At 37.1% G+C, this 27,598-nt stretch overlaps 2 protein-coding genes across 13 annotated transcripts in view; both read right to left on the bottom strand.

The window, feature by feature from the left end:
* Positions 1–1,034, bottom strand: part of FAM151B (family with sequence similarity 151 member B) — a 34,715-nt gene extending 33,681 nt beyond the window's left edge. For 2 of the 3 annotated variants that reach the window (XM_055562832.1, XM_055562834.1), the window contains exon 1: positions 853–1,034. In XM_055562832.1, the coding sequence (XP_055418807.1) occupies positions 853–877 (25 nt within the window). In that variant the 5' untranslated portion in view covers positions 878–1,034. Of the gene's footprint in view, positions 1–794 lie in introns of all 3 variants that reach the window. The other variant, XM_055562835.1, reaches the window with a different exon arrangement.
* A 7,050-nt stretch (positions 1,035–8,084) lies between these two features.
* Positions 8,085–27,598, bottom strand: part of ZFYVE16 (zinc finger FYVE-type containing 16) — a 61,109-nt gene continuing 41,595 nt past the window's right edge. For all 10 annotated transcript variants that reach the window (XM_055562826.1, XM_055562829.1, XM_055562825.1 and 7 more), the window contains 4 exons: positions 16,268–16,430; positions 14,566–14,671; positions 13,488–13,655; positions 8,085–10,776 (listed from right to left, as the gene is read on the bottom strand). In XM_055562826.1, the coding sequence (XP_055418801.1) occupies positions 10,612–10,776; positions 13,488–13,655; positions 14,566–14,671; positions 16,268–16,430 (602 nt within the window). In that variant the 3' untranslated portion in view covers positions 8,085–10,611. The remainder of the gene's footprint in view (positions 10,777–13,487; positions 13,656–14,565; positions 14,672–16,267; positions 16,431–27,598) is intronic.

The raw sequence follows: 27,598 nt of genomic DNA, 5'->3' as shown, positions 1-27,598 counted from the left end.
AGACATGGGGAAAGCTTAAAAACACATTACTAAGTGAAAAAAAGCCAATGGTGGAGAGCCGATGTGCTCTATGATTCCAACTACATGACATTCTGGAAAAGACAAAAAAAATCTATGGATACAATAGAAAGATCACTGATTTTCAGGGGTTGGGGGGAAGAAGATAAGGTAAAGCACAAGGGATTTTTAGGACAGCGAAACTATTTTGTATGATACTCTACCATGGACCATGTCATTCATTATATATTTGTCTAAACTCACAGATCTGCATCACCAAGAGTGAACAATGTAAATTATGAACTTTGAGTGATTGTGATACATCAAGGCAGGCTCAGAGTTATAACAAAAGTACCACTCTGAAGAGGAAGGCTGATAATGGGCAGCTATGTATTTGTCCCTAGAGTAGGAAATGGCAAACCACTTCGGTATTTTTGCCTGCAAGATCCCAGGTCATGGGTTGGCAGAGTCCAACACGACTGAGCACGCATGCCTATGTCAGGTAGGGCTGAATGGAGAACCTCCAGGTCTGTCACTTAGTATTCCTAAGAAACTAAAACTGCTCTTTTGAAAAAAAGAAATCCTTTACAAAAAGGCACACTATTCCTGCCATTCTTGAACACCCCAAAAGCTTTTCGCTAACGCTCACACCGAGAACCAAGACTCTAGGCCAGCTGATTACTGGCACACGTGGAGAACGCGAACCACGAAGATCCAAAACAGGAAGGCGTGCCACCAGAGGAGACTCTCAAAGGGCCCCCAACTACGGCACCGGGCCGGAGAAAATGTCCACTCACTGCAAGCCAACAGTGTGGAGCACGGTCTCAGACTCGGAGCCTGGGGAACCCCGCTTACCAGGGCCCCCAGCGGTCGCTGGCATGGTGACCGTGAGCCTCAGTCTGCGCAGGCGCCGAGGGTGGGCACCGCTGACGACCCGTCACCTGTGGCGAGAAAAGCCGACTCGACAGACTAAGAGGAGTGGCCTGCGAGACGGAGGCGGAAGCGGCTGAGGAGCAATGCGCACGCGCAGAGGCTGCAGCTCGAGTTTCGCGGGTGCGCGATCCTGCTGGCTGTAGTTCGCGTCCAAGTGTCGCGCGACTTGCTCTTCGGCAAAGTAGTCACCGTAGTTCTAGAACGTCTCGTCAGGGAAGACGGAGGCTGGGTTGAGACGCTAAGTTGCTGCAGTGGGGTACGAATTTCCAAAGTTCGATATATTTTTTCTTTTTAATTTGATAACATCCTAAAAAAATGACATGAAATCATAGCTTCATAAAAATGAGTGTTTCTGCATGAGGAGGCTGAAATGCTAAGTCAAAATTTTTGTTTCGCTCTTCTCACTGACGGTTTTCATTAGAAACACGATGAGCCGCCCACCCAGCGCCTTTTTTGCCCTCCTTAACTCCTTTCCACAACCAAACTGGGATTGGAAAAAGAGCCAGTGGAATCAGACTGATGAGAATTAGCAACGTATCGCTGCCGTATTCTAGTACTGTAACTAATTCTACTCTGTCAATTGTAAAATTAGGGTAACAAATAGCACACGTTACACAAAGGACAAATGGCAGTCCTCGCCCAACTCTTCAGATTTTAACATACGTTAAATCCAGACGAGTTGTAATTATCTCACTGTGTCTTCAATTAGGCTGAATTTTCTCAAGATCAAAAGATTTCTTGAGTTTCAGAAAACACTAAACTTCAATGACTTCACTTATCTTAAAAACTTTCTGGAGACATAATTGATTGGCTTGTATTTGATCTGCATTTCCTAATGATAGAAAATGTTACACATTTAAAGGGTACAATTTACAATTCACTGTAGTCATAGCATTGTGCAGCTATGACCACAATTTTAGAACGTTTTCATCATCCAAAGCAGTCACTTCCCATTTTTTTCCTAACTTTCAGTTCAGTTCAGTTGTTCAGTCGTGTCCGACTCTTTGCGATCCCATGAATCGCAGCACGCCAGGCCTTCCTGTCCATCACCAACTTCCGGAGTTCAGTCAAACCCATGTCCATCGAGTCGGTAATGCCATCCAGCCATCTCATCCTCTGTCGTCCCCTTCTCCTCCTGCCCCCAATCCCTCCCAGCATCAGGGTCTTTTCCAATGAGTCAACTCTTCGCATGAGGTGACCAAAGTATTGGAGTTTCAGCTTCAATATCAGTCCTTCCAATCAACACCCTGGACTGATCTCCTTTAGGATGGACTGGTTGGATCTCCTCGCAGCCCAAGGGACTCTCAAGAGTCTTCTCCAATACCACAGTTCAAAAGCATCAATTCTTCGGCGCTCAGCTTTCTTCACAGTCCAACTCTCACATCCATACATGACCACAGGAAAAACCATAGCCTTGACTAGACGGACCTTTGTTGGCAAAACAATGTCTCTGCTTTTGAATATGCTATCTAGGTTGGTCATAACTTTCCTCCCAAGGAGTAAGCGTCTTTTAATTTCATGGCTGCAGTCACCATCTGCAGTGATGTTGGAGCCCAAAAAAATAAAGTCTGACACTGTTTGCACTGTTTCCCCATCCATTTCCCACGAAGTGATGGGACCAGATGCCATGATCTTCGTTTTCTGAATGTTGAGCTTTAAGCCAACTTTTTCACTCTCCTCTTTCACTTTCATCAAGAGGCTTTTTAGTTCCTCTTCATTTTCTGCCATAAGGGTGGTGTCATCTGCATATCTGAGGTTATTGATATTTCTCCTGGCAATCTTGATTCCAGTTTGTGCTTCTTCCAGCCCAGTGTTTTCTCATGATGCACTCTGCGTATAAGTTAAATAAGCAGGGTGACAATATACAGCCTTGATGTACTCCTTTTCCTATTTGGAACCCACTAATCCACTTTCTGGCTGTATGGATTTGCCCATTCTGGACATTTCATTTAAATGAGCTCATACAGTATTTTGTAACTGGCTTCTTTCACTTAGCAGGTTTTCAAGGTTCATTCCTATGGTAGCATGTATCAGTATTCTTTATTGTTTTTTTGTGGCCAAATAAATTTTCATTGTTAGCATATTCCACATTTGTCCATTCATCAATTAATGGATGGACCATTGCATTGTTTCCATTTTTTGACTACTAGTTAATTTTGATTGCTATAAACACTCTTGTACAAAATTCTGTGTGGAAGTATAATATGTGGATGTACTTCTCTTGGGTATATACATAGGAGTGGAATTGCTGGTTTATATGGTAACTCTTATGTTTATCTTTCTGAGGAATTGTCAGTTTTGCAAAGCAGCTACATAAGACATTTTGCATTCCCAACAGCAATGTATGAGGGTTCCAGTTTTTCCACATCTTCGCCAATACTTAGAATAAGTTTAGCATAAGTTTAATTATAGTCATTGAAATGAACATGAAGTAACATCTTATTGTGGTCTTTGTGTATTGCTAGTGACTAATAATGCTGAACTGTTTTCAAGTACTTATTGGCTTTTTATATATCGTCTATGCATTGGAGAAGGAAATGGCAACCCGCTCCAGTGTTCTTGCCTGGAGAATCCCAGGGACTGGGGAGCCTGGTGGGCTGCCGTCTGTGGGGCTGCACAGAGTTGGACATGACTGAAGTGACTTAGCAGCAGTAGCAGCAGCATGGAGAAGTGTCTATTTAAATTATTCGCACATTTTAAAAATTAGGTTATTTGTGGAGATTTTATTGAATTGTAAAAATTCTTTGCAAGGATTTACCAACATTCTCTTCCATTTTACAGGCTTTTAAGTAATTTATTTTTGGCTGTGCTGGGTCTTTGCTGCACGCGGGCTTTCTCTAGTTGCGCAGAGTGGGGGCTACTGTAGTTGTGTGCAGGCTTCTCACTGCAGGGGCCTCTCTTATTGTGGAGCATAGGCTCTAGGCGCGCTGGCTTCAGTTGTAGCTCAAGGGCTCTAGAGCTCGAGCTCAGCAGTTGTGGTACACAGGCTTGCTTACTCCACAGCATGCGGAATCTTCTCAACCCAGGGATCAAACCTGTGTCCCCTGCGTTGGCAGGCAGGTTCTTACCCACTGTACCAGCAGCGAAGTCCTGCAGGTTGTCTTTTCACTTTCTAGATCATACCAGTTGCAGTACAAAAGTTTTTATGGCCTGTTGATCACCATATTGGGGCAATATTTTTATAGATTTTTATAGTAACTGGGTCAAACTTACTCTTCACTGTCCATTTTTTAGAACTATATAGTGGAATATGTAAAGAATCTGCCTGCAATGCGGGAGACCTGGGTTTGATCCCTGGGTTGGGAAGCTCCCCTGGAGGAGGGCATGGCAACCCACTCCAGTATTCTTACCTGGAGAATCCCCATGGACAGAGAAGCCTAGTGGGCTACAGTCCATGGCGTCACAGAGTCGGACATGACTAAGCACAGCACAGCAAGTGGACTAAGTGGCATGAGAGAATGATGTCTGAGATTATCTTGAAAATACTCCAGCAAAGAAATCAAGAGGTAAATGAAGCACAAGTGGAAAATCCTGATTAACTTTTGAATCTGAGGATTGTTATAGGAAGAGTACATGGAATTTCATATTACTAAGATTTTCTCTACTTTTAAGTGTTTGGAAAATTTTATAGCAAATATGTGTGATTACTTTTCATTTTTTTCCCCACAAAGGAAGGGTTTCATGTGTTAAGGGTACATGATACATTGAAGAAAGATGATGTACAGGGCTTTATGAAGATTAGAATGTGAAAAATGGGCACTGACCTGATAGTTTGGAGCTGCTTTTGATGACATATTTAAATATTTAAATAGCAATAAATGGTATAAAGATAAGTTCTGATTAACCCCATTTGGATAGAGGTGGTGAGATTTATATGTATTCCTCCTCTAGGAGTGGAATGAGATGAGTTGTCTGTGGAAGTATGACCTGTGATTCTGATTAATTTCCCCATTTTTTTTTTCAAGTTTCAAATATTTTATTTTCTTATTCATACAGTATGAAGTTTCCTAAAGATCCCACAACATGATGTTTCGTGCAGAAGAAAAACTAAACACCACCCACCCACACACACTACAAAAAAAAAGAAAAAGAAAAAAACCCTCATTCCCCAGTAAGGAAATAATGTTTACAGTATTTTTCTGTAACGCCAGCCAAGATATGCACAAGCAAGACAAACAGAAAGCATTTGCTAACATATCTGTAACAAATACTTATGTACAAAAAATTCACAAAAGACGAGCTGCCCTCTTGAAGCAGGGCACATGGCAGTTGACATCAAAACAGATCAAACCACTGGCTGGGATTATGAGCCACCTTCTGATTTACACTCCAGACTATACAGCCTTCCAATTGGCTATATTCCATTCTGCCATTAAACCTATTTGCCAATTTTTATATATTCTTGCAACATTTGTATTTCCCAAATTAGCTCCATCACTTTTTAGTTTCCCATTGTCTTCAGGAACTTGACACTTTATTTCTTTAAATACAGAAAGCATAAATTTAATATCTAAGATGATACGAATTTACCTGTTTCTACTAATTGCTGCTTCTGGAATCTGGTTCCCTCATGTGCCTTTTCAGTTGTGTGTGTGTGTGTGTGTGTGTGTGTGTGTTTTGTTTTTACTGTGTGCTAATAGATACTATATTTGAAAATTAATTTGAGACCTACAATTACTTTCTATGGAGAGACTTTACAGTTCTATTCCTCCTAGCACCTGAAGGCGGCATCACCAGTGGGGGACCACCTTAAAGCAAGTTGAAGGCTAAAGAATCTTTGGGTGATGTAGGCAATTCTAAACTTGGCTGTAGTTTTACATAATTTATATTTCTGGTTCATCTTCATCCAAAGGCCAAAACCCTTTGAGAGAATCTCAGATTGCTGTAGGGAAGTTCTTCTGTTAGGTTCACAACTCCTGTTAGATTCATCATCTTGTGTGGGTCTTGAACTTTGATATCTGTCCCCCTTACCCCATTAGGCTATCATATTAGGGCCCTATGCTCACTTCTATTTTTTGACTGGATGTTCCATACTGTCTTAAAATCTGTTTGAGGTTTGAAGATTCTTTTTGTATTTTAATCAGCTTTGGTTGTTTTTAGCAAAGATATAGATAGATAGTGAAGTCACTCAGTCGTGTCCGACTCTTTGTGACCCCATGGACAGTAGCCTACCAGGCTCCTCTGTCCATGGGATTTTCCAGGCAAGAATACTGGAGTGGGGTGCCATTTCCTTCTCCAGGGGATATTCCCGACCCAGGGATTGATCCCAGGTCTCCCACATTGTAGGCAGACGCTTTACATCTGAGCCACCAGGGAAGTCAGGCATACTCTAAATATCCTGACAAGCAATTTGGAGAAAGAGAAAGTTTCCCACAGTTCCATCTTTGTTCCTACATGGCCACACCTACTGTTCCTCGTGGTATTCTCTGCACTTAGCACATACTCCTTGTGGCATGCAATCCGTAAATGATAAGAATTATGCTTAATTTTGTCAGAGCAATTTTTTTTTAAGAAATTTTTATTTAGAGCTGCCGTAAGATATCAGTATTTTGTTTCAGTTACCTAATATTAGTTGCTTTATGTAATTAACCAACAGAAAAAGTAGCAGCTTAAAACAACAGACATTTTGGACTCAGTGGGAGAAGGAAAGGGTGGGATGATTTGAGAGAATAGTACTCAAACATATAATTACCATACGTAAAACAGATAACCAGTGTGAGTTTGATGCATAAAGCAGGGCACCCAAAGCCGGTGCTCTGTGACAACCTAGGGGGATAGGGTGGGGAGGGAGGGGGGAGGTGGGGCTCAGGATGGAAGGACACATGTATACCTATGGCTGATTCATACTGATGTATAGCAAAAACCATCACAGTATTGTAAAATAATTGTCCTCCAATTAAAATAAAAACACAATAAAAAACAGACATTTATATCTGAGATTCAGAAATCTAAGAACTGCTTAGTTGGGTGGTCCTTGGGACGGTGCAGTCAAATTGTGGTTGGGGCTGCAATTTGAAGTCTTGACTAGGGTTGGAGGGATCCCCTTCCACTGTCCTGGCAGCTGACTTCCCCAAGAATGAGTGACTCAATAGAGAAGGAGAAAGAGAAAGGGACAGACAGGGAGGGAGAGGTGGGGAGAAATGCACCAAAGGTGGCAGCCACAGAACTCTTATAACATAATACTGGAAATGCCATCCCATCCCTTCTTCCACATTCTATTAGTCACAAACACCAACAGTGGTACAACCTGGGAAGTGACTACCCAAGGGTGTGAAAACCAACAGGCAGGGATCATTGTGGGCTATTTTGGAGGCTGGCTAGCATCTTATTTTACCACAAGGGGGGGAAAAAAACAACTTTATATTCAGAGGTTCATAATAAAGCACTTGATTTAGACCTATTTCTTCATTTGTAAAAACATGAAAATATGGCTGTAATTTTCTCAATGCAAATGCAGATGTTTTCCAAACGGTGTTAAATATTGTGTATCATTCCAAGCTAAGCTAAAGCCAAAACACAGACTATAAAGAGAAGATTTAAACATACTAAAAATCTGATGTAAAAAACAAAAAACAATGTGTCAATTAAGTGGTAAAAGATAAATTTAGATGGTGAGGCTTAGTGTTGAATAGAAAAAAAAAAAATAAAGGTTTTAAATATAGCTCAAATAAAAAATAACCCTGCAAGTATTTTTGTAAAAATTTGTTATGAGAAAAATAGTCCTCCTAACTGAAACATATGGTCATAATCCCAATAATGGATATTCTTCTTGCCTTTCTGCAATTAAGATTGCTTTTATCAATCAAATAGTGGTTTGAGAAGCAATGAAACTTTTAAGATTCTAAGTAGAAGCCACATAAATCAAAAGTAATTAAGGAGATGACACTGTAAACAGCACACTATATTTTGTATAAAAATGAGGGGAAAAAATAAAAATACATATTCCTATTTGCTTCTACTGTACCTAAACCTTGGAAAGATACACAATAATAAAAATCACTTCTTATTGAGGCTGCAGAGAGAGAAGACAGATGCATACAAGGTCGGCAGGAAAACTTATATTGATAAGTTTTTAACATTTCTGACTTTTTAATGTTTATATATTATATATGAACCATTATTTTAACCACAAAAGAATAAATTAAAACCTAGGATTGTTCAGAGGTTTCTGGTTTATTTCAAGATATTTTCTTTTAATGTTTGAGTCAAGTTATCAAAGTTATGTTTGCTATTAAAAAAAAAGTTGTATTCTTATAAAACAATATTTAAATCTAGGCTGTTGAAACACCATAGTCAGGCTACTTCTTTTATGATTAAATTATAAGATAAGATATTCACATAACACAGAAGACTCTTTAAATTGCCTTAAGAGGGAAAATTCAATGTTTTGACATATTATCTACTCTTCAGATGTTCAACTCTTGCCAAGACAAGTTTAATGCCCATGCCTTCTCATTTTTTGGTACAGCTATCCTCCTGGATTGTTTTCCAACCAGCTACTCAAAAGTCGTATTGCTATTTTAGCAAATTACTTTTTCTTTGTTAATTATCTGCTTTATACATTCATCTCCAAGAGGGAAAGAACTAGTTTATTCATCTTTCAATCAATGAAGCTTAATAAAGTGCTCTGTGTATAGCAAGCATATAGGCACAGAAAATCTGCCAGATGGCTGCAAAAAACAAATGGGCTAAATTTTACTTCGTGTATTTCAAAATTCAGAGAAAAACAGTACTCTTAAAAGGCATAGACCAAAAATAGATCATTGCAGATTGAGTACAAAGAACCATTCTATTTCTTCGTCTTTAAAAAAATTAAAGTTTTAAATTAAGTATCAATGAAGAACATGACAAATGCATTCAGAAACATTTATCTACAAAGAATAGTGCCTCCAAAGATACAGTAACTCCAATTTTTATTAAATGTAAAGACCTTATGAAAACAATTCCAAAGCTATCCCATCATGGGAAGAGCCCTCTACCTTCTGGTTATTTTAAAGTAAATTCAGTATTCATAGACTGTACAGTTAACTTATACTGTAAAATAAACAACAAATATATAAAGAAAACATTGAGTTTGATATGCATTTGATTTTATCTTATATGGTGTCAACAAATTTCACAAGTTATTACATGTTGCTATTTTATTTAATATCTGCAACATTTTACATTGTTTATGAAGTAGTTACTTCCAGAAGACTGATATTTTCCTTCATGCCATGTCTTTGGCTAGTACTACAGATGTGATTTAGTAGGAACCATATGACCAAACTGATTCAAATTCTGTCTTTCCTAGCCTGACACCTAAGATCCTGAGTTATTACAACCCTGACTTTGTCTTCAAGTTGAGATGCTTCATAGACACTTTTCTTAAAACAGGGCTATTTAGTGTAGTTTCTTTTTCGTGAGACATAGGAGTGTTTTTGATACAAAAACATATATATTCCACGTAAGAATTTTTTTAAAAAACACTAAAATAATGATTATATTTTATATAACTTAAATGACAGGATTAACTAAAATATGATTTTTTTTAACACAATGAACTTAAAAATTTTTTTGCTATTTGAAGTAAAGAAGAAAGTTCTGTAACAGTTTCAAATACACAGACTTTAACTTATGTTAGTATCCTGTTATAAAAAATAACTACCATAGAAAGAATTTAAAGTATGCAAAAGTAAGTAGTTCCATTTAAATTTATATTTAATACACTGGTGTCAATGAAAATATGCAGACTTGCCAAGAAACTTCTAAGGTTTCAAGGATAAGTTAAAAAACACCTGTTTCAGGCTTCATTTATTGCTACATAATGACTACTTCAAGGGTCATCTGGCCTGTCGTCAATCACTCTCAGAAGTGGTATATACAGTGGTACGCTTTGGGAGGAAAAGAGGAAAAATAATGCACTGCAATACAAAAATATCACCTATTTATAAATTATTAAAGATTTATAAAACACATACCAAATCACATGTTCTTGCTATAAAAACAATATACTTAAATATAGAAGCACAAGAATCCTGAAGCACCCACAATTATTTTAAGAATACCCATTTAATCAACAGAAAGTCATATATATATATATAAAATAATAATTTGAAAAGAAAAAAGGCAAAATTCTGATTTTAATGCAAATAATCTGTTTATCTAATCATGGAGGTAGGTCTCCACTCCAATTAAACAAATAAGCTACTCTGCTTTATTCAAAGAATTATCATATAAGTGTAAGATCTGAAAACTGGTCTGTGCCATTGAAATACATTTTTAACAGACTTTAGAAACCAGTAATTTAACTGGCATATAAACAAAACAGGTATTTCCCTCATAAGGTTACATCTGAAAGGAGCCTTCACTAAAATCGTTCTTGGCATAAAAGTGCAGATACTTTGGCTTTAGCATTTAAACACCACAGTAAATGCTACACATTTCTTAAGGACAAAAGAAATCCTTGTCTTTTCCAGTACTTGTGAAGTGTAAAGCTTCAAAAACTGTGGATCTCTTCCATTTTTTTGAGATTTAAATATTGTGCTAATGATTTTTAAAAGATCTTTCCTGCCTAAAAAGCAAAGCTTCCAAGTTTCAAACATCAAACATATTTTCTTTTAGTGTTTGTGGCATTTCAGCCTTAGTGCTGGAGTTAGTTTTAACAGGTCAATTTGTAATATATAATACAACTCAGTTCTTTCACTCAAAAAGATTTTCTATAATAAAAAATACTAATTCTATTTCTAATGGTAAACTAGTAGAGTTGGAGGTCCCACCATGTATCACAGGGATTAGAGCACTATCAAGATCATTTAGATAATGCTGAGGAAGAAGTCGGCCTTCAGATCCTGCCTGAAATTCAACCTGAAAAAAAAAAAAAAATCTTGGTAAGTCAACCCTACAAAGTGAGCAATCTTGTTTTAGTTCAGCAAATGAATATAAAATAAACTATTTAAGAGTATCATTCTATTTAAGCATGTTAATACTTCATATTTCCCCATCTACTACATAAATTATAATTGTCCCTCCCACAGATATTATGAAAGTAAAATTGCTACTACTTTACTTTAGGTCTCTTCTCTCTGAACATGTAAAACACATGGTGGACCAAAGTTCTGAATAATTATCAATATGACTTGAGTAAAAACCCCATGGTATTTTTAAAAAGATCTGCTTAAAAATATTTTTAATTTATTGTAAAATAATATTTGAATTGAATTTTGCTGGTGAAAATTACATTTTAATACATGACTAAAAAAATTAACAGTAATTACTCAAATAATTATCAGATGCTTCCTTGAAAAAGGAACTTTTAATAGATAAAAATATAAGTTCTTTTTTCCAATAAGAACTGTAACACATCCTGCCTGAAGAAAAGCAAACCTTTAGCATATGAAATTATTCCTGTTAAGACTGACCATTCTTGGACTTCCCTGGCAGTTCAGTGGTGATTCCACTCTTGCACTGCAAGGGACATGGGCTGTAGCGCGGGCCCAGCACAGCCAAAAAAAAAAAAGAAAAAGATTGACTGTTCTAATGAAAAACCTGGAGTGAAATCTATTATACTGGATGTTGGAAGCAGCTAAAAATGCACGTTAAAATACTACTGGAGTACCATTTTTTAACCTAGTAAATTGGTAAAGTTCAAAAGTTTGATTATATGCTGCCTTGATAAGAATGTGAGAGAAAGAATACTATCATAAATTGTGGCAGAAGTATAAATTGTCATAACCTCTATTTGAGACAATATGGTAATATCTACTGAGTACATACTTGGACCTGGGAGTTCCAGGAATGTTATATACTCACAGTTAAGCAAAAGCAAAATATTGTGGATACCTTAAATATCAAGCAGTACATACTAAACATGCATAAGAACTAAATAAATTATGGTACATTTATATAGTCAACTACTACTATGCAACTTTTAAAAAGAGTATGTTAAAATAAATAAATAAATAAAAAGAGTATGTTATTAATATGAAATCTCCCTAAGATATATTAAGTTAAAGAAGCACTGCTTTTTTAAAAAAAGTGAAAAAAGTACAACAAAAAGGACATACAAACTTACTTGCTCATACACGTAAATTACAAAGAATACATAGAAATGGATAACATTTGATTGCCTGATTAGGAAGGGAGGATGAAGCAGAGTATGGAAGTGGACTAAAGTGTTAGGAGTCAAGGGCAGGAAGGAGGTCTTTTCAGGGCTATTATCTCAGCAACTCTACTGAAACCATTTACATTGTAGCCTGGAGTTACTACCTCTAGAGGTCACCAATTAAATAGAGAATTGTGTGAATGCTGCTCTCTGAAAATGTTTAATGAGGTGGCCCTGATATATATATATACACATTTGTGAGATAATACCCCTGGAAACTCCTGCTCAGGATCCTACCAGACCTTGCCCTATGTATGTCTTCATCTGCGTATCCTTTAATGAATTGACAAACACAAGAAAATGTTGCCCTGAGTTCTGTGAGCCACTCTAGCAAATTAATTAAACACAAGGAGGATGGGGGTGTCATTGGAATTTCCGATCCATAACTGGTTGGTCAAAAACACAGGTGGCAGCTGTGACTCACATATGAAGTATGTGAAACGTGTGAAATGTGAAACGGGAGGAGGCAGTCCGGTAAGACCTGGAGGTTCTGATGCTATCTCTGGGTGAAAAAAGTGGCACTCAGTCATGTCAGACTCTTTGCAACCCCATGGAACACAGCCCGCTAGGCTCCTCTGTCCATGATCCGGATTTCCCAGGCAAGAATACTGGAGTGGGTAGCCATTCCCTTCCCCAGCGGGGGTCTTCTCAACCCAGGGATCAAACCCATCTCCTGCTTTGCAGGCAGATTCTTCATCTGAGCCACCAGGGAAGTCCCTCTCTGTGTAGATCAGTCAAAATTAAGTTGAATTCTTAAGATAACCTGCTTGTGTCTGAGAATTGCTTACTGGTGTGGGGGAAAGCCTCTACACATCTGGTGACCAAGTGTTTTCTGTGACTAGTTAAAAGAGACACACTGGAAAGAAACAGTAGGGAAGAAATGGTTTTTCCCTACACAGGAGGAAAAAACTGAAATTTCCCCCTTTTTAACACTTTAGACTTTCATGATTTTAAACCACATATAGAATCTAGCCAGCATAATTTAAAAACCTACTTATCAAGCAGGAATGTTGTAGTGTAGGGATCAGTAAGCTATGTATGGCCTGTGAGTCGATGTGGCCCACCCACTGTTTTCGAAAACAAAGTTTCACTGAACACAGCTCAGTTTGTTTATATACTGTCTATAGCTGCTTTCACACTACAATGGCAGAGTTAACTAGCTGTGAAAGAAAACAGATAGCCCACAATGCCTAAATTATTTACTGTCTGGCCTTTTACCAAAAAAAAAAAATTCATGGGCCCCTGCTGTGGACAGTAAAGGAGATGATGTACATGAAGTACATACCAAATATTAATAATGTTCAACAAATTTTAGTTCTCTCCAGTCATCCCAAAGTAAAAGGTTAAAAAACTTTTGATTATTTTAATATAAGATATATTCAGTTCAGAAGTACATCAGAAAAACATGTCTCACCATATCAGTGTCAATGGAAACTCTGAGGCCAATTTTATTCATTCCATTACTCTTTAGAATTTTCAAGTGAGGGCACAGTGCAGCACTACAAGCCATGGCGATTTCTTTTGCAAACTGGTAACGAGTTGCTGAAATAGATAAATCCTGGTCCTTTAGAAAGTAGAATACCTGAAATATATTCAATTAGGAAACAAGTCATGATTAAGACTAAAAGTAACTTTAAAAATGCAATTGCTAATTTCAATTGAATTTTATGAATAAAATTCCAAGGTTGGTGCCATGAAATTCACTAATTAAGAACATTCTCGATATTTGGGCTGATCTATAAGTAAAAACTTAAAACCAGAGGTTAGGGGATACAGGAATGACTTAGCTGTTTTTGCCTAAAGTTAACTTGTAGCAACAAAAGCTTTGTTAACTCAGTTTAAAGAAAAGTATTAGTGAGTCCATCTTACAATATACCCATCTTATAAAGACATCTTAATGAAGTTAAGATCAAACAAAGAAATAATGTTCTGTAATTTCGGTATCCTCTATAGTTTCTGTATCTTGTACGTACCTAAAATCACAAATACCTAAGAAATTAGTAACATTGATTGACCCAAGAGGTAGAATGAGGGGGAATATGCAGGTAGACTAAGGGGCTGGGAGGGTATAGTTTCATATTATCTTTAATCATATTTTAAAAAATTGGAACAAGTAAAAATGACTTCCATATGTGAATTCTGATTATAAACTGATATCTATAAAATATTTTATTTTTTGTAAAATAAGAAAAATGAAAACACTATGGTCAAATAACATGTTATTGCATAAACAAAGATGGCAGTGCTGCCAAAACCTAACCGTGAGCTGACAGGCAGCGTCACCATATAATAAACTGAAATAATCCTACGGGGATCCAGATCTGGTGGGTAAAAGGCAGTCTGGGGTGGAGATATGTGTGTCTCAAGATATAATGTAAAGTGTAATAAGCTGCACTGAAACATTCAGAGGTTGAATACTGTGAAATCTCCAAGTTAACAAAGATATATCCAAACACAGCATGTAAACAGAAGGGATCATTTTTCTATGATACCTCAGTACACTTTACAATCTTCTCATCAGTTTCAAAATCTGCTTCCAGTTTTATTTTTTCACTTGGAAATCCTTGTAATGACATTCCATCCACTGAACTAATAACACTGCAGAAAAAATGTAATAGAATTATTAACCAAAGTGCTTTCTATGAAGTGAATTATAAGACTTGAAGAAATGGAATAAGGGTAAAAATTACTAAAGCTATTAATTTAAAGCAGCAGTTAAGACATCTCAATTACATAAAAAATAATTAAAACTGTAGTTCACATTCATTTACCAAGATTTTTTAAATTGTGTAGCAAATTATATCTACTTTTTCAAATCCCCAATTCAGACCTAAGGTTTAAACTACCTTAAATAGTCTCCTAATAGAAAAGCTATCTCATGTATTTCAAAAACTCTATTTTGGAATCCTTCAACATTAGCCCTCTTCTTCCTTTTTTGTTCCAGGTCCCTTAGGCAGTCTCCAAAAAAAGAAAGAAAATGGGTAAGAGGGAATGGCAGTAATATTCTATAAGGCCTCTAATTTAAACATATCTTATTGAATTCAGTTGTATTTACAATGGATCAACATACTACAGAATAAACATCCAAAGGATTCCATTACTTACAAAAAATGATTGTGGGAGTAAAACCACCATATGACCCAGCAATCCCACTCCTAGGCATATACCCTGAGAAAACCAAAACTGAAAAAGACACGTGTATCCCACTGTTCATTACAGAACTATTTACAATAGCTAGAACATGGAAGCAACCTAGATGTCCACTGACAGGTGAATGGATGAAAAAGATGTGGTACATATACACAATGGAATATTACTCAGCCATAAAAAGGAACGCATTTGAGTCAGTCCTAATGAGGCGGATGAACCTAGAACCTATTATACAGATTGAACTATGTCAGAAAGAGAAAAATAAATATTGTATTCTAATGCATGTATACAAAATCTAGAAAAATGGTACTGAAGAATTTATTTAAAGGGCAGCAATGGAGAAACATAGAGAATAGACTTATGGACATGGGGAGAGGGGAGGAGAGGGTGAGATGTATGGAAACAGTAACATGGAAACGTACATTACCATATGTAAAATAGATAGCCAAAAGGAATTTGCTGTTTGGCTCTGGAAACTCAAACAGGGCTCTGTATCAACCTAGAGGGGTGCATGGGGAGGGAGATGGGAGGGAAGTTGAAAACGGAGGGGATATATGTATATCTATGGCTGATTCATGTTGAGGTTTGACAGAAAACAACAAAATTCTATAAAGCAATTATCCCTTGATAAAAAATTAATTTAAAAAATTTGTGAAATAATTTCACGGAAATACATATCTGGTATATAAAAGGTAGTCTGGGGTGAAAATATGTATGTGTCTCAAGGTACCATACAGCAGTCAAAGTAGCTTGTCTTTCATAGACCCGGCATGAAACCGAAAGTGCTACACAATGCACACTGTATCACCGGCCCCTCCCAAACTGACCACCCTTTAATAACTTACAGCATCCTAGGTAAAGAAATACACATGATGCTGGTTAGGTACATTTCTGGAAAAAATACTGCACTTAGTAATTAAAGTATATGCACTTAAATTAATGGTATAATTCTATATTTATAAAATATTTAATTTTCTTAACAGCATACTTTTATCCTTTCTCCTCCATCAGATCAGTTACATTTTGACAACAAAAAATTCCTACCCTTTGTTTCCTTTTTCTTCAGAATCTACCCAGCAGATGTCCACATATTCTCTCATGTCTACAGCATCAACTTTCCCACATGTAATTTTAAAGTCTTTTTGTTCTCGTAGAGCTAGCCGCAAGCCATCCATAGTCTCTGGAGTTATTTGTACCATTAAGCCATCTAAAAATAAAGAGTTATGTTTCACATTTCTTTTACTAATATAAATTTATATGTCTATGCCATAAATTTTGCCATCAAAATATATTCCACACAAGTTTTAAATCATATTTTAAATCATTTTGATGATTGTTTTCTGTCAGAAAACATCTAGGGACAACAGGAAGTACAATACCATGGTTCCTACAGGAATATTCAATAGATAAGCCCACAACTGTCCAAGCTCTCTGAGGACAACTTCTGCTTGGTTACTATTAAACCTACAATGGCCCTTCTGGGCTGAGAAGTGAAAGATAAGGGGTTAGGGAAGATTGAAATCTGTGGTCAAGACACTAAAAAGAGAAGCACCTGGAGACTGTGTTCAAGGGTCTCTTTGAGTCCGTGGACTGGAACTCAGGACACAATAGTGACCCTAGATGAGGCCCAATAGAAAACAGCTATTATACAGTTGGAACAGAACAGAGATACTAGAATTCAAGCAATGTTGGGAGATATTGGTAGTCTCAGTTCAGTTCAGTTCAGTCCAGTCACTCAGTCGGGTCTGACTCTTTGTGACGGCATGAACTGCAGCACGCCAGGCTTCCCTGTCCATCATCAACTCCCAGAGTTTACTCAAACTCATGTCCATTGAGTCTGTGATGCCATCCAACCATCTCATCCTCTGTCATCCCCTTCTCCTCCTGCCCTCAATCTTTCCCAGCATCAGGGTCTTTGCAAATGAGTCAGCTCTTCACATCAGGTGGCCCCTTAAGTACTGGAGTTGCAGCTTCAACATCAGTCCTTCCAATGAACACCCAGGACTGATCTCCTTTAGGATGGACTGGCTGGATTTCCTTGCAGCCCAAGGGATTCTCAAGAGTCTTTTCCAACACCACAGTTTAAAAGCATCAATTCTTTGGCACTCAGCTTTCTTTATAGTCCAACTCTCACATCCATACATGACTACTGGAAAAACCATAGCCTTGACTAGATGGACCTTTGTTGGCAAAGTAATGTCTCTGCTTTTTAATATGCTGTCTAGGTTGGTCATAACTTTCCTTCCAAAGAGTAAGCGTCTTTTAATTTCACGGCTGCAGTCACCATCTGCAGTGATTTTGGAGCCCCCCAAAATAAAGTCAGCCACTGTTTCCCCATCTATTTGCCATGAAGTGATGGAGCCGGATGCCATGATCTTAGTTTTCTGAATGTTGAGCTTTAAGCCAACTTTTTCACTCTCCTCTTTCACTTTCATCAAGAGGCTCTTTAGTTCCTCTTCACTGTCTGCCATAAGGGTGGCATCATCTGCATATCTGAGGGTATTGATATTTCTCCCGGCAATCTTGATTCCTTGATTCCAGCTTGTGCTTCCTCCAGCCCAGCATTTCTCATGATGTACTACTCGACATAGAAGTTAAATAAGCAGGGTGACAATATACAGCCTTGATGTACTCCTTTTCCTATTTGGAACCAGTCTGTTGGTCCATGTCCAGTTCTAACTGTTTCTTCCTGTCCTGCATATGGGTTTCTCAAAAGGCAGGTGAGATGGTCTGGTATTCGCATCTCTTTCAGGATTTTCTACAGTTTATGGTGATCCACACAGTCAAAGGCTTTGGCATAGTCAATAAAGCAGAAATAGATGTTTTTCTGGAACTCTCTTGCTCTTTTGATGATGTAGCAGATGTGGGCAATTTGATCTCTGGTTCCTCTGCCTTTTCTAAAACCAGCTTGAACAATGGTAGTCTAGACCAGCCAAAATAGACAATAGAACCTCATTAAACCTGAACTATGCAAAGCCAAGAGAAAGCCCTTACAAAATCTACAAGCAAAAGAGATTTTGAAAATGAGTCCTGCCAGACTGTAAATACCTTAGGATATCCACAGACTCATCTGTTACAAAAATACAAAATAAAGACTACACAGGCTTAAGGTAAACAGACATGAAAATGCCAGCTTAAATATAAATAAGCCTTCTTCAGCAAAAGCTAACAATCTGAAGTCTCTTGAGCATATCAATGACAGTACATAATAAAAAATTACCAGACAGTGACAGGACACTGTAAGCCCCTGAAACACTGGAAGGAATGATGCTGAAGCTGAAACTCCAATACTCTGGCCACCTGATGCGAAGAACTCATTCACTGGAAAAGACCCCGATGCTGGGAAAGACTGAAGGTGGGAGAAGAAGGGGACCACTGAGGATGAGATGGTTGCATGGCATCACTGACTCGATGGACATGGGTCTGAGTAAGCTCCAGGAGTTGGTGATGGACAGGGAAGCCTGGCGTGCTGCAGTCCATGGAGTCGAAAAGAGTAGGACACGACTGAGCAACTGAACTTTTTGAAAAACTGAAATTAACCACAAGATGGCCAAAACACTGGATTAAATACAAAAAAAACTTTAAATACTGAAATATGTTCCAAAATATATTCAAATACCTAAAGGAAAATACATTCAAAGAATGAAAAAGCAAATATCAGCTAAATGAATAAAGATTCTAAGAATGAAAAAGCAAATATCAGCTAAATGAATAAAGATTCTTTAAATAATCTTAATGGAGAAATAGAAACTGGGAAACCCTCCCCCCAAATTCTAGGACTTTAAAGTATAATCCAACTGAAATAGAAACTTTAATGGACAGGTTTAGTAGTACATTGAAGATGGCAAAAGAAAGAATCAGAGAACATAAAGGTCAACAAATATCAAATCTGAAGAACCCAGAGAAAAAAGAAGAAAATAAAAAAAGTATCAAAGATGCTTGCGTGTGTGTGTGTGTGTGTGTGGTAGTCACTTGGTCATGTCTAACTCTTTGTGACTCATGGACTGTATGTAGTCCACCAGGCTCCTCTGTCCATGGGATCTTTGAGCAAGAGTACTGGAGTGGGTTGCCATTTCCTTCTCTATAGGATGATAGAAAACAGCCTAATACAGATATGGATATACATATACACATACATATACATAGATATATATCTCCCAGAAGGAGAAAAGAGATCAGAACATTTTTTAAAATGGTTATGAAATTCCCCAAATTTGATGAAAAATATTGACACACAAACCCAAAGAACTCAACAAACGTCAAATATGGAACTCAATAAATGCCAAATAGGATAAATACAAAGAAAGCCATATTGAGGCATATCACAGTAAAACTGGTGAAAAACCAAAGATAGAGGCTATCCTGAAAACAGATGAGAAAAAGGGCACATTAAATACAAGGAAAAATTTTAAAATTATGCTGAAGCTGAAACTCCAATACTTCAGTCACCTGATGCAAAGAACTGACTCATGTGAAAAGGCCCTGATGCTGGGAAAGACTGAAGGCGGGAGAAGGGGACAACAGAGGATGAGATGGTTGGATGGCATCACCGACTATGAGTCTGAGTAAACTCTGGGAGTTGGTGATGGACAGGGAGGCCTGGCGTGCTGCAGTCCATGGGGTTGCAAAGAGTCAGACACAACTGACCAACTGAACTGAACTGATTATTGACTTCATTAGAAACAATGAAGGCCAAAAAACAAAGAAGTGACATCTTTAAAGAAAATAAGACTTTCAAAGCAGAATTTTATATCTAGCAAAAATACCCTTAAAAAATGCGAATGAAATAAAAACAGTTTCAGAAAAATGAAAGGTAGACAACTTTAGGTAAATGAAAGCCTGCCAACAAAAAATACTAAAGACTTCTGGGGTCTGCTCCAACATGTAAAGAGTACAGAAAGTGTCACTCCCACCTTCACAATAAGAAGAAAGCTGAAAAATAAATACCTAGGAATAAACCTAACTTCTACTCAATATGGGCTTTTCCTGGCAGCTCAGCTGGTAAAGAATCTGCCTGCAATGCAGGGGACCCTGGTTTGATCCCTGGGTTGGGAAGATCCACTGGAGAAGGGATAGGCTACCCACTCCAGTATTTTTGGGCTTCCCTGGTGGGTCAGTTGGTAAAGAATCCACCTGCAATGTGAGAGACCTGTGTTTGATCCCTGGGTTGGGAAGATCCCTTGGAGAAGGGAACGGCTACCCACTCTAGTATTCTGGCCCGGAAAGTCCTATGGACAGAGGAGCCTGGTGGACTACATACAGTCCATGGGGTCGAAAAGAGTTGGACACAACTGAGCGACTTTGGGCTTCCCTTTTAGCTCAGCTGGTAAAGAATCTGCCTGTAATGCAGGAGACCCTGGTTCAATTCCTGAGTTGGGAAGATCCACTGGAGAAGGGATAGGCTACCCACTCCAGTATTCTTGGGCTTCCCTGATGGCTCAGCTGGTAAAGAATCTTTCTGCAATGTGGGAGACCTGGGTTCGATCCCTGGGTTGGGCAGGATCCCTTGGAGAAGGGAACAGTTACCCACTCCAGTATTCTGACTGGAGAATTCCATGGACTATGTATCTATGGGGTCACCAAGAGTTGGACACAACTGAGAGACTTGGACTTCCACTGGCTTTATACTCAATATAGTACTGGAAGTCCCAGCCACAGCAATCATATAAGAAAAATAATAAAGGGTATAAAAATTGGAAGGAAAGAAGTAAAATTGTCATTATATGCAGATGACATGATACTCAACATAGAAAATCCTAAAAACTCCACACAAAAACTATTAAGACTGATAAATAAATTCAACAAGATATCAGGATACAAGATTACCATACAGAAATATGTTGCATTTCTTTTAACTATCAATGAAATATCAGAAAGTTTAAAAAAAAAATCCCTTTAAAAATTGCATTAAAAAAAATACCTATGAATAAACCTGACCAAGGAGGTGGAAGACTTATCCACTGAGAAGTATAAAACATTGATACAAGAAACTGATGATGATTCAAAGAAATCGAAAGATATTCCATGCTCTTGAACTGGAAGAATTAATATTGTTAAAATGGCCATACTGTTCAAGGCAATCTACAGATTTAATGTGATCCTTATTAAACTACACATCACATTTCTTACAGAACTTTAACAAATAATCCTAAAATTTATATGCAATCACAAAAGACCCAGAATTGCCAAAGAAATCCTGAAAAAAGAACAATCTTGGGAGACATAAGCCTCCCAGACTTCAGACAATACTATAAAGCTACAGTAATCAAAACAATATGGTAATGGCACAAAAACAGATATACGGATCAAGAGAACAAAAGGTAAGAGCCTAGAAATAAACCCACACACCTACAGTCAATTAATCTTTGACAAAGGAGGCAAGACTGTACAATGAAGAAAAGACAGTTTCTTCAAGACATGGTGTTGGGAAAGCCAGATACTAATGTAAATCAATGAAACTAGAACACTCCCTTCACACCATATACAAAAATAAACTCAAAGTGGTTTGAAGACCTAAATATAAGACATGACACTATAAAAATCCTAGGAGAGAACACAGGCAAAACATTCTTAGACATAAATCACAGCAATCTTTTCTTAGGTCAGTCTGCCAAGACAAAAGAAAACAAAGCATAAACAAACAAACAGGACCTAATCAAATTCAAAAGTTTTGCACAGCAGGGAAGCCATAAACAAAATGAAATGGAATGGGAGAAAATATTTACAAATGATGCAACTGTCAAAGGGTTAATTTCCAAAATATACAAACAGTGCATACAGCTCAATATCAAACAAACAACCCAATCAAAAAAGGGGCAGAAGACCTAAACAGACATTTTTCCAAAGAAAACACACAGGTGGCCAAAAAGCACATGAAAAGATGCTTAACACTGCTAATTAGAGAAGTGCAAATCAAAACTACCATGAGATAGCACCTCACACCCATCAGAATGGCTATCATCAAAAAGTCTACAAATAATAAATGCTGGAGAGGGTATGAAGAAAAGGGAACACTCTTCTACTGTTACTAGCATATAAATTGGTGCAGCCATTATAGAAAATAACATGGAGGTTCTTTAAAAAACTAAAAATAGAACTCCAATAAATAAATAGATCCAACAAGGCCATTCCTGGGCGTATATCCAAAAAAGACAAAAAGTCTTAATTCAAACAAAAATACATGTATCCCAATGTCGATAGCAGCACTATTTATATCAGCCAAGACATGGAAGCAATCTAAGTATCCATCAACAGATGAATGGTAAAGGTGTTGCATATATACAATGGAATATCACTCAAGCATGAAAAAGAATGAAATATTCCCATTTGCAGCAACTTGAATCTACAGATTATCATACTAAGTAAAGTCAGACAGAGACAAATATTATTTATCACTTACATGTAGAATCTAAAAAATAATACAAATGAAGTTATTTACAAACAGAAACAGACGCATAGACATGGAAAATAGGCTTATAGTTACAAAGGTGAAAGGGAGAGGTAGGATAAATTAGGAGTATGGGATTAACAGATACACACTAATATATATATATAAATAACATGGATTTACTGTATAACACAGGGAACCATATTATCTTTGATAACCTATGATGGAAAAAACCTGTAAAAAAAATAATCTGTAAAAAAGATACATATAACTGAACACTGTGCTGTATACCTGAACTAATATTATAAATCAACAGTATTTCAATTTTAATTTTTTAAAATAATTAAAATTAAATTTAAAAAATTAAAAAACTTAAAAACTGAACAAATGTAAAATGAATAACTCTTAGATCTATCAAAGAATTGAGGTCACAGGGCAAACTGCTGCCCTGAAAAAAGGAACAAAATCAAAACCTATCATAAAAAAATCCAACAAAAATAAAACATGTTTTTCCTTATTCCTTATCACATACAATGTGATATAAGCAATATAACTGAATACATCACATTCCATCATCAGAATGACAGATATGACACACAAAATTGAGTCATAAAGCTCACTCACTTTTACATGAGAATCCCTTGGAAAATCCCTTAGACAGACGAGCCTGACGGGCTCCTGTCCAAGAAATCACAAAGAGTTGGACACAACTGAGCAATTAACACCAACACTGGAAACATGGCTTCGCAGGTGGCTCAGTGATAATCAACCTGCCAATGCAGAAGATGCAAGAGATACGGGTTTGATCCCTGGGTTGGGAAGATCCCCTAGAGAAGGAAATGGCACCGGCTCCAGTATTCTTGCCTGGAAAATTCCATGGACAGAGGAGCGTGGCAGGCTACAATCCATGGGGTTGCAAAGAGTCTGACCAGTCCGAGTGCATACACATGCATGCGCGTGCACACACAAACAGGAAAACAGATCTAGACAACATTTGCAATCACTGTTTCCACTGGAAGTCCTAGCCAATAAACAATAAATTAAAAAGGCATAGGGGATCTAAAGAAAAATGTGAAACTATCATTATTAATATATATTATACTTAATTATATAAAAAACTCTAAAAGAATCTATAGGCAAATTATTTAAATAACACAAGTTAGCAATACAGCTGGTAATAAGATTAAAATACACAAATCAATTAGTTTAATTTCTATGTGCCAGCAACAAACACATAAAAATTTTAATTTAAAAAGATGCAAGAATACATTAAAAGGATCATATACTATGACCAAAGGGGATCTGTCCCAGGGATGCAAGGATTTTTCAGTATCTGCGAATCAATCAATGAAATACACAACATTAACAAATTGAAGAATAAAAGCCATATGACCATCTCAGTAGATGCAGAAAAAGCTTCTTACAAAATTCAAGATACATGTATGATAAAAACCCTTCAGAATGTGGGCAGAGAGGAAACATACTTCAATATAATAAAGATACCATCCGAAAACTACTGGAGCTCATCGATGAATTTGATAAAGTTGCAGGATACAAAATATACAAAAATTTATTTCATTTCTATGCACTAACAAACTGTCAGAAAAAGAAATTAAGGAATTATCCCTTTTACAACTGCATCAGAAAGAATAAAATACCTAGGGTATTTTTATAAGAATAAAAAAACCTACTTGAGAAAGTAAAAGACTTCTACTCAGAAAACTGTAAGACACTGATAAATTGAAGATGACATAAACAGATGGACACAGATATATTGAGTTCATAGACTGGAAGAATTAATATTGTTAAAATGACCATACTGCTCAAGGCAATCTACAGATTCAATGTAATCCTATCAAGATACCAAGGTTATTTTTCACAGAACTAGAACAAATAATTTTAAAATTTGTATGGAAACATAAAAAGACCCGAACAGCCAAAACTATCTTAAAGAACAGAACTGGAGGAATCATGCTCCCTGACTTCAGACTATACTATTTAATACAAAGCTACAGCAATCAAAACAGTATGGTTCTGGCACAAAAACAGAACCACTCATCAATGGAATAGAATAGAAAGCTCAGAAATAAATCCTTGCACTGTGGTTAATCCATTTACAACAGAGGCAAGAACATTCAGTGGAGCAAAAACAGTCTCTTCAATAAGCAGTGCTGGGAAAAGTGGACAGCAACAGGTAAAAGAATGAAATTAGAATATTCTTTAATATCATGTACAATTAAAAAAAAAAAACCCTCAAAATGGATGAATGATTTAAATGTAAGATCAGAAACCATAAAACTTCTAGGAAAGAAAAAGGCTAAACACACTTTGACATAAATCGTAGAAGTATTTTTTGGATCTGTTTCCTAAAGCAAAGGAAAATAAAAGCAAAAATAAACAAATGGGAACTAATTAAGCTTAAAAGCTTTTACACAGCAAAGGAATCCATTGAAACAACAAAAAAACAAGCTACCAAATGGGAGAAAATATTTGCAAGGATAAGGAAATTAATATCTAAACGGCTCATACAACTCAATATCAAAAAACAAAACAAAACAACCTGTTTAAAAATGGGCAGAACACACACACAATGGAATACTACTTAGCCATAAAAATAATGAATTTTTGTGATTTGCAACAAGAAGAATGGACTTGGAGGGTATTACATCAACTGAAGTTAAGTCAGAGAAAGACAAATACTGTATCATATTACTTATATGTGGAATCTAAAAAATAAAACTAGTGAATGTAACAAAAAATACAAACTCATGGATATAGAGAACAAACTAGGGGTTACCAGTGGGGAGAAGTAAGTAGGAGGGGCAACAAAGGTGTAGGGGATTAAAAAATACAGCCCAGAAGGTGTAAACTGAATAAGATACAAGGATATATTGTACAGCAAAGGGAACACAGCCAATATTTTATAATAACTATAAATGAATATAACCTTTAAAACTTGTGAATCAGTTTGTTGTACACTTGAGGCTTATATAATATTTTATATCAACTCAACCTCCATAAAAAGTAAATTTAAAAAATTATAATGGCATTTGTATTACACTAAAATTAAAATAAATACTATTTACATCAGCGATAAAACTGATAAGGTACAGGAATCAATTAAGAAAATACCCTACAGAAAAACTAAAAAATTTTATTGGAAAAAATATCATTATGTATTATGTAAATAAATTGAAGGTACCCAATGTACATGGATAGGAACAATTAAAATAGAAAATATGCCAATTTTCTCAAAATAAAAGTAGCAATTCAATGCAATTACAATAAAAAGTCCAATAGACCTTCTAAACCTAACAAGCTGATCCTAAAATTAACATCATAAAAGACTTAAAACTGGCCAGACCACTACTAAATGAGGAATAAGGCATGTGTGTGGCATCAGAGATAGGAAGACTTCCTATAAAGCTATGTAACTGAGATAGTATGGAGGAGGATATTAGTGAAAATGCAGACTAAGAACGTCTGAAAATACTCCATAAAAAGAACAAGGAAACTAATAAAGTGTCAGAAGCAACTTTTTTGAAACTCTGGAAATTAACCAAAGACTTGTACCAATCTGGAGAATATTTATAAGAAAAATGGCAGAATTGTGATTAAAAACAGCAAGCTTTGTGTCATTTTAACTTTCCTAGTTCCCTCCCCTCCTTTCCAGTTTAGCATTAGCCTTAAAAACCAACAGTCAGCAATCATAGTAAAAACCAGCAGCTTGGTATACACTGGAGAAGGCAAATGGGGCTAGAACTCCTTCAAAATTTCATTACTGGAGAACTGTCATTTTTTTGACTGGTCAGGTGGTTTCTGGAAGACTCTTCCCTAGGAGACTCTATCAGTTCAGTTCAGTCGCTCAGTCGTGTCCGACTCTTTGCGACCCCATGAATCGGAGCACGCCAGGCCTCCCTGTTCATCACCAACTCCCAGAGTTCACTCAAATTCACGTCCATCGAGTCAGTGATGCCATCCAACCATCTCATTCTCTCTCGTCCCCTTCTCCTTCTGCCTCCAATCCCTCCCAGCATCAGAGTCTTTTCCAAGGAGTCAACTCTTCACATGAAGTGGCCAAAGTACTGGACTTTCAGCTTTAGCATCATTCCTTCCAAAGAACACCTAGGGCTGATCTCCTTTAGGATGGACTGGTTGGATCTCCTTGCAGTCCAAGGGACTCTCAGGAGTCTTCTCCAACACCACAGTTCAAAAGCATCAATTCTTTGGCACTCAGCCTTCTTCACAGTCCAACTCTCATATCCATACATGACCACTGGAAAAACCATAGCCTTGACTAGACGGACCTTTGTTGGCAAAGTAATGTCTCTGCTTTTGAATATGCTATCTAGGTTGGTCATAACTTTTCTTCCAAGGAGTAAGCGTCTTTTAATTTCATGGCTGCAGACACCATCTGCAGTGATTTTGGAGCCCAAAAAAATAAAGTCTGACACTGTTTCCCCGTCTATTTCCTATGAAGTGATGGGACCAGATGCCATGATCTTCGTTTTCTGAATGTTGAGCTTTAAGCCAACTTTTTCACTCTCCTCTTTCATTAAGAGGCTTTTTAGTTCCTCTTCACTGTCTGCCATAAGGGTGGTGTTATCTGCATATCTGAGGTGATTGATATTTCTCCTGGCAATCTTGATTCCAGCTTGTGCTTCTTCCAGCCCAGGGTTTCTCATCATGTACTCTGCACATAAGTTAAATAAGCAGGGTGACAATATACAGCCTTGACGTACTCCTTTTCCTATCTGGAACCAGTCTGTTCAAAATTTCATTACTGTCATTTTTTAGACTGGTCAGGTGGTTTCTGGAAGACTCCTCCCTAGGAGACTCTGTATACAATGTCTTTATTTGACTGGACTCTTAAGCTTGCCCAGTGAAAAATAAGTCTTTTCTCAGGGAACATCTGTCAAAAACAATTAGTGGCCAGTGATCAACATCATAGCTGCCTGTGGCAGCAGATAATAGTAGAGGCAAACAAT

The sequence above is a fragment of the Bubalus kerabau genome, chromosome 1 (genome assembly GCF_029407905.1).
Source record: "Bubalus kerabau isolate K-KA32 ecotype Philippines breed swamp buffalo chromosome 1, PCC_UOA_SB_1v2, whole genome shotgun sequence".
NCBI lineage: Eukaryota > Metazoa > Chordata > Mammalia > Artiodactyla > Bovidae > Bubalus > Bubalus kerabau.
This window is presented reverse-complemented; position numbering and strand designations above follow the sequence as displayed.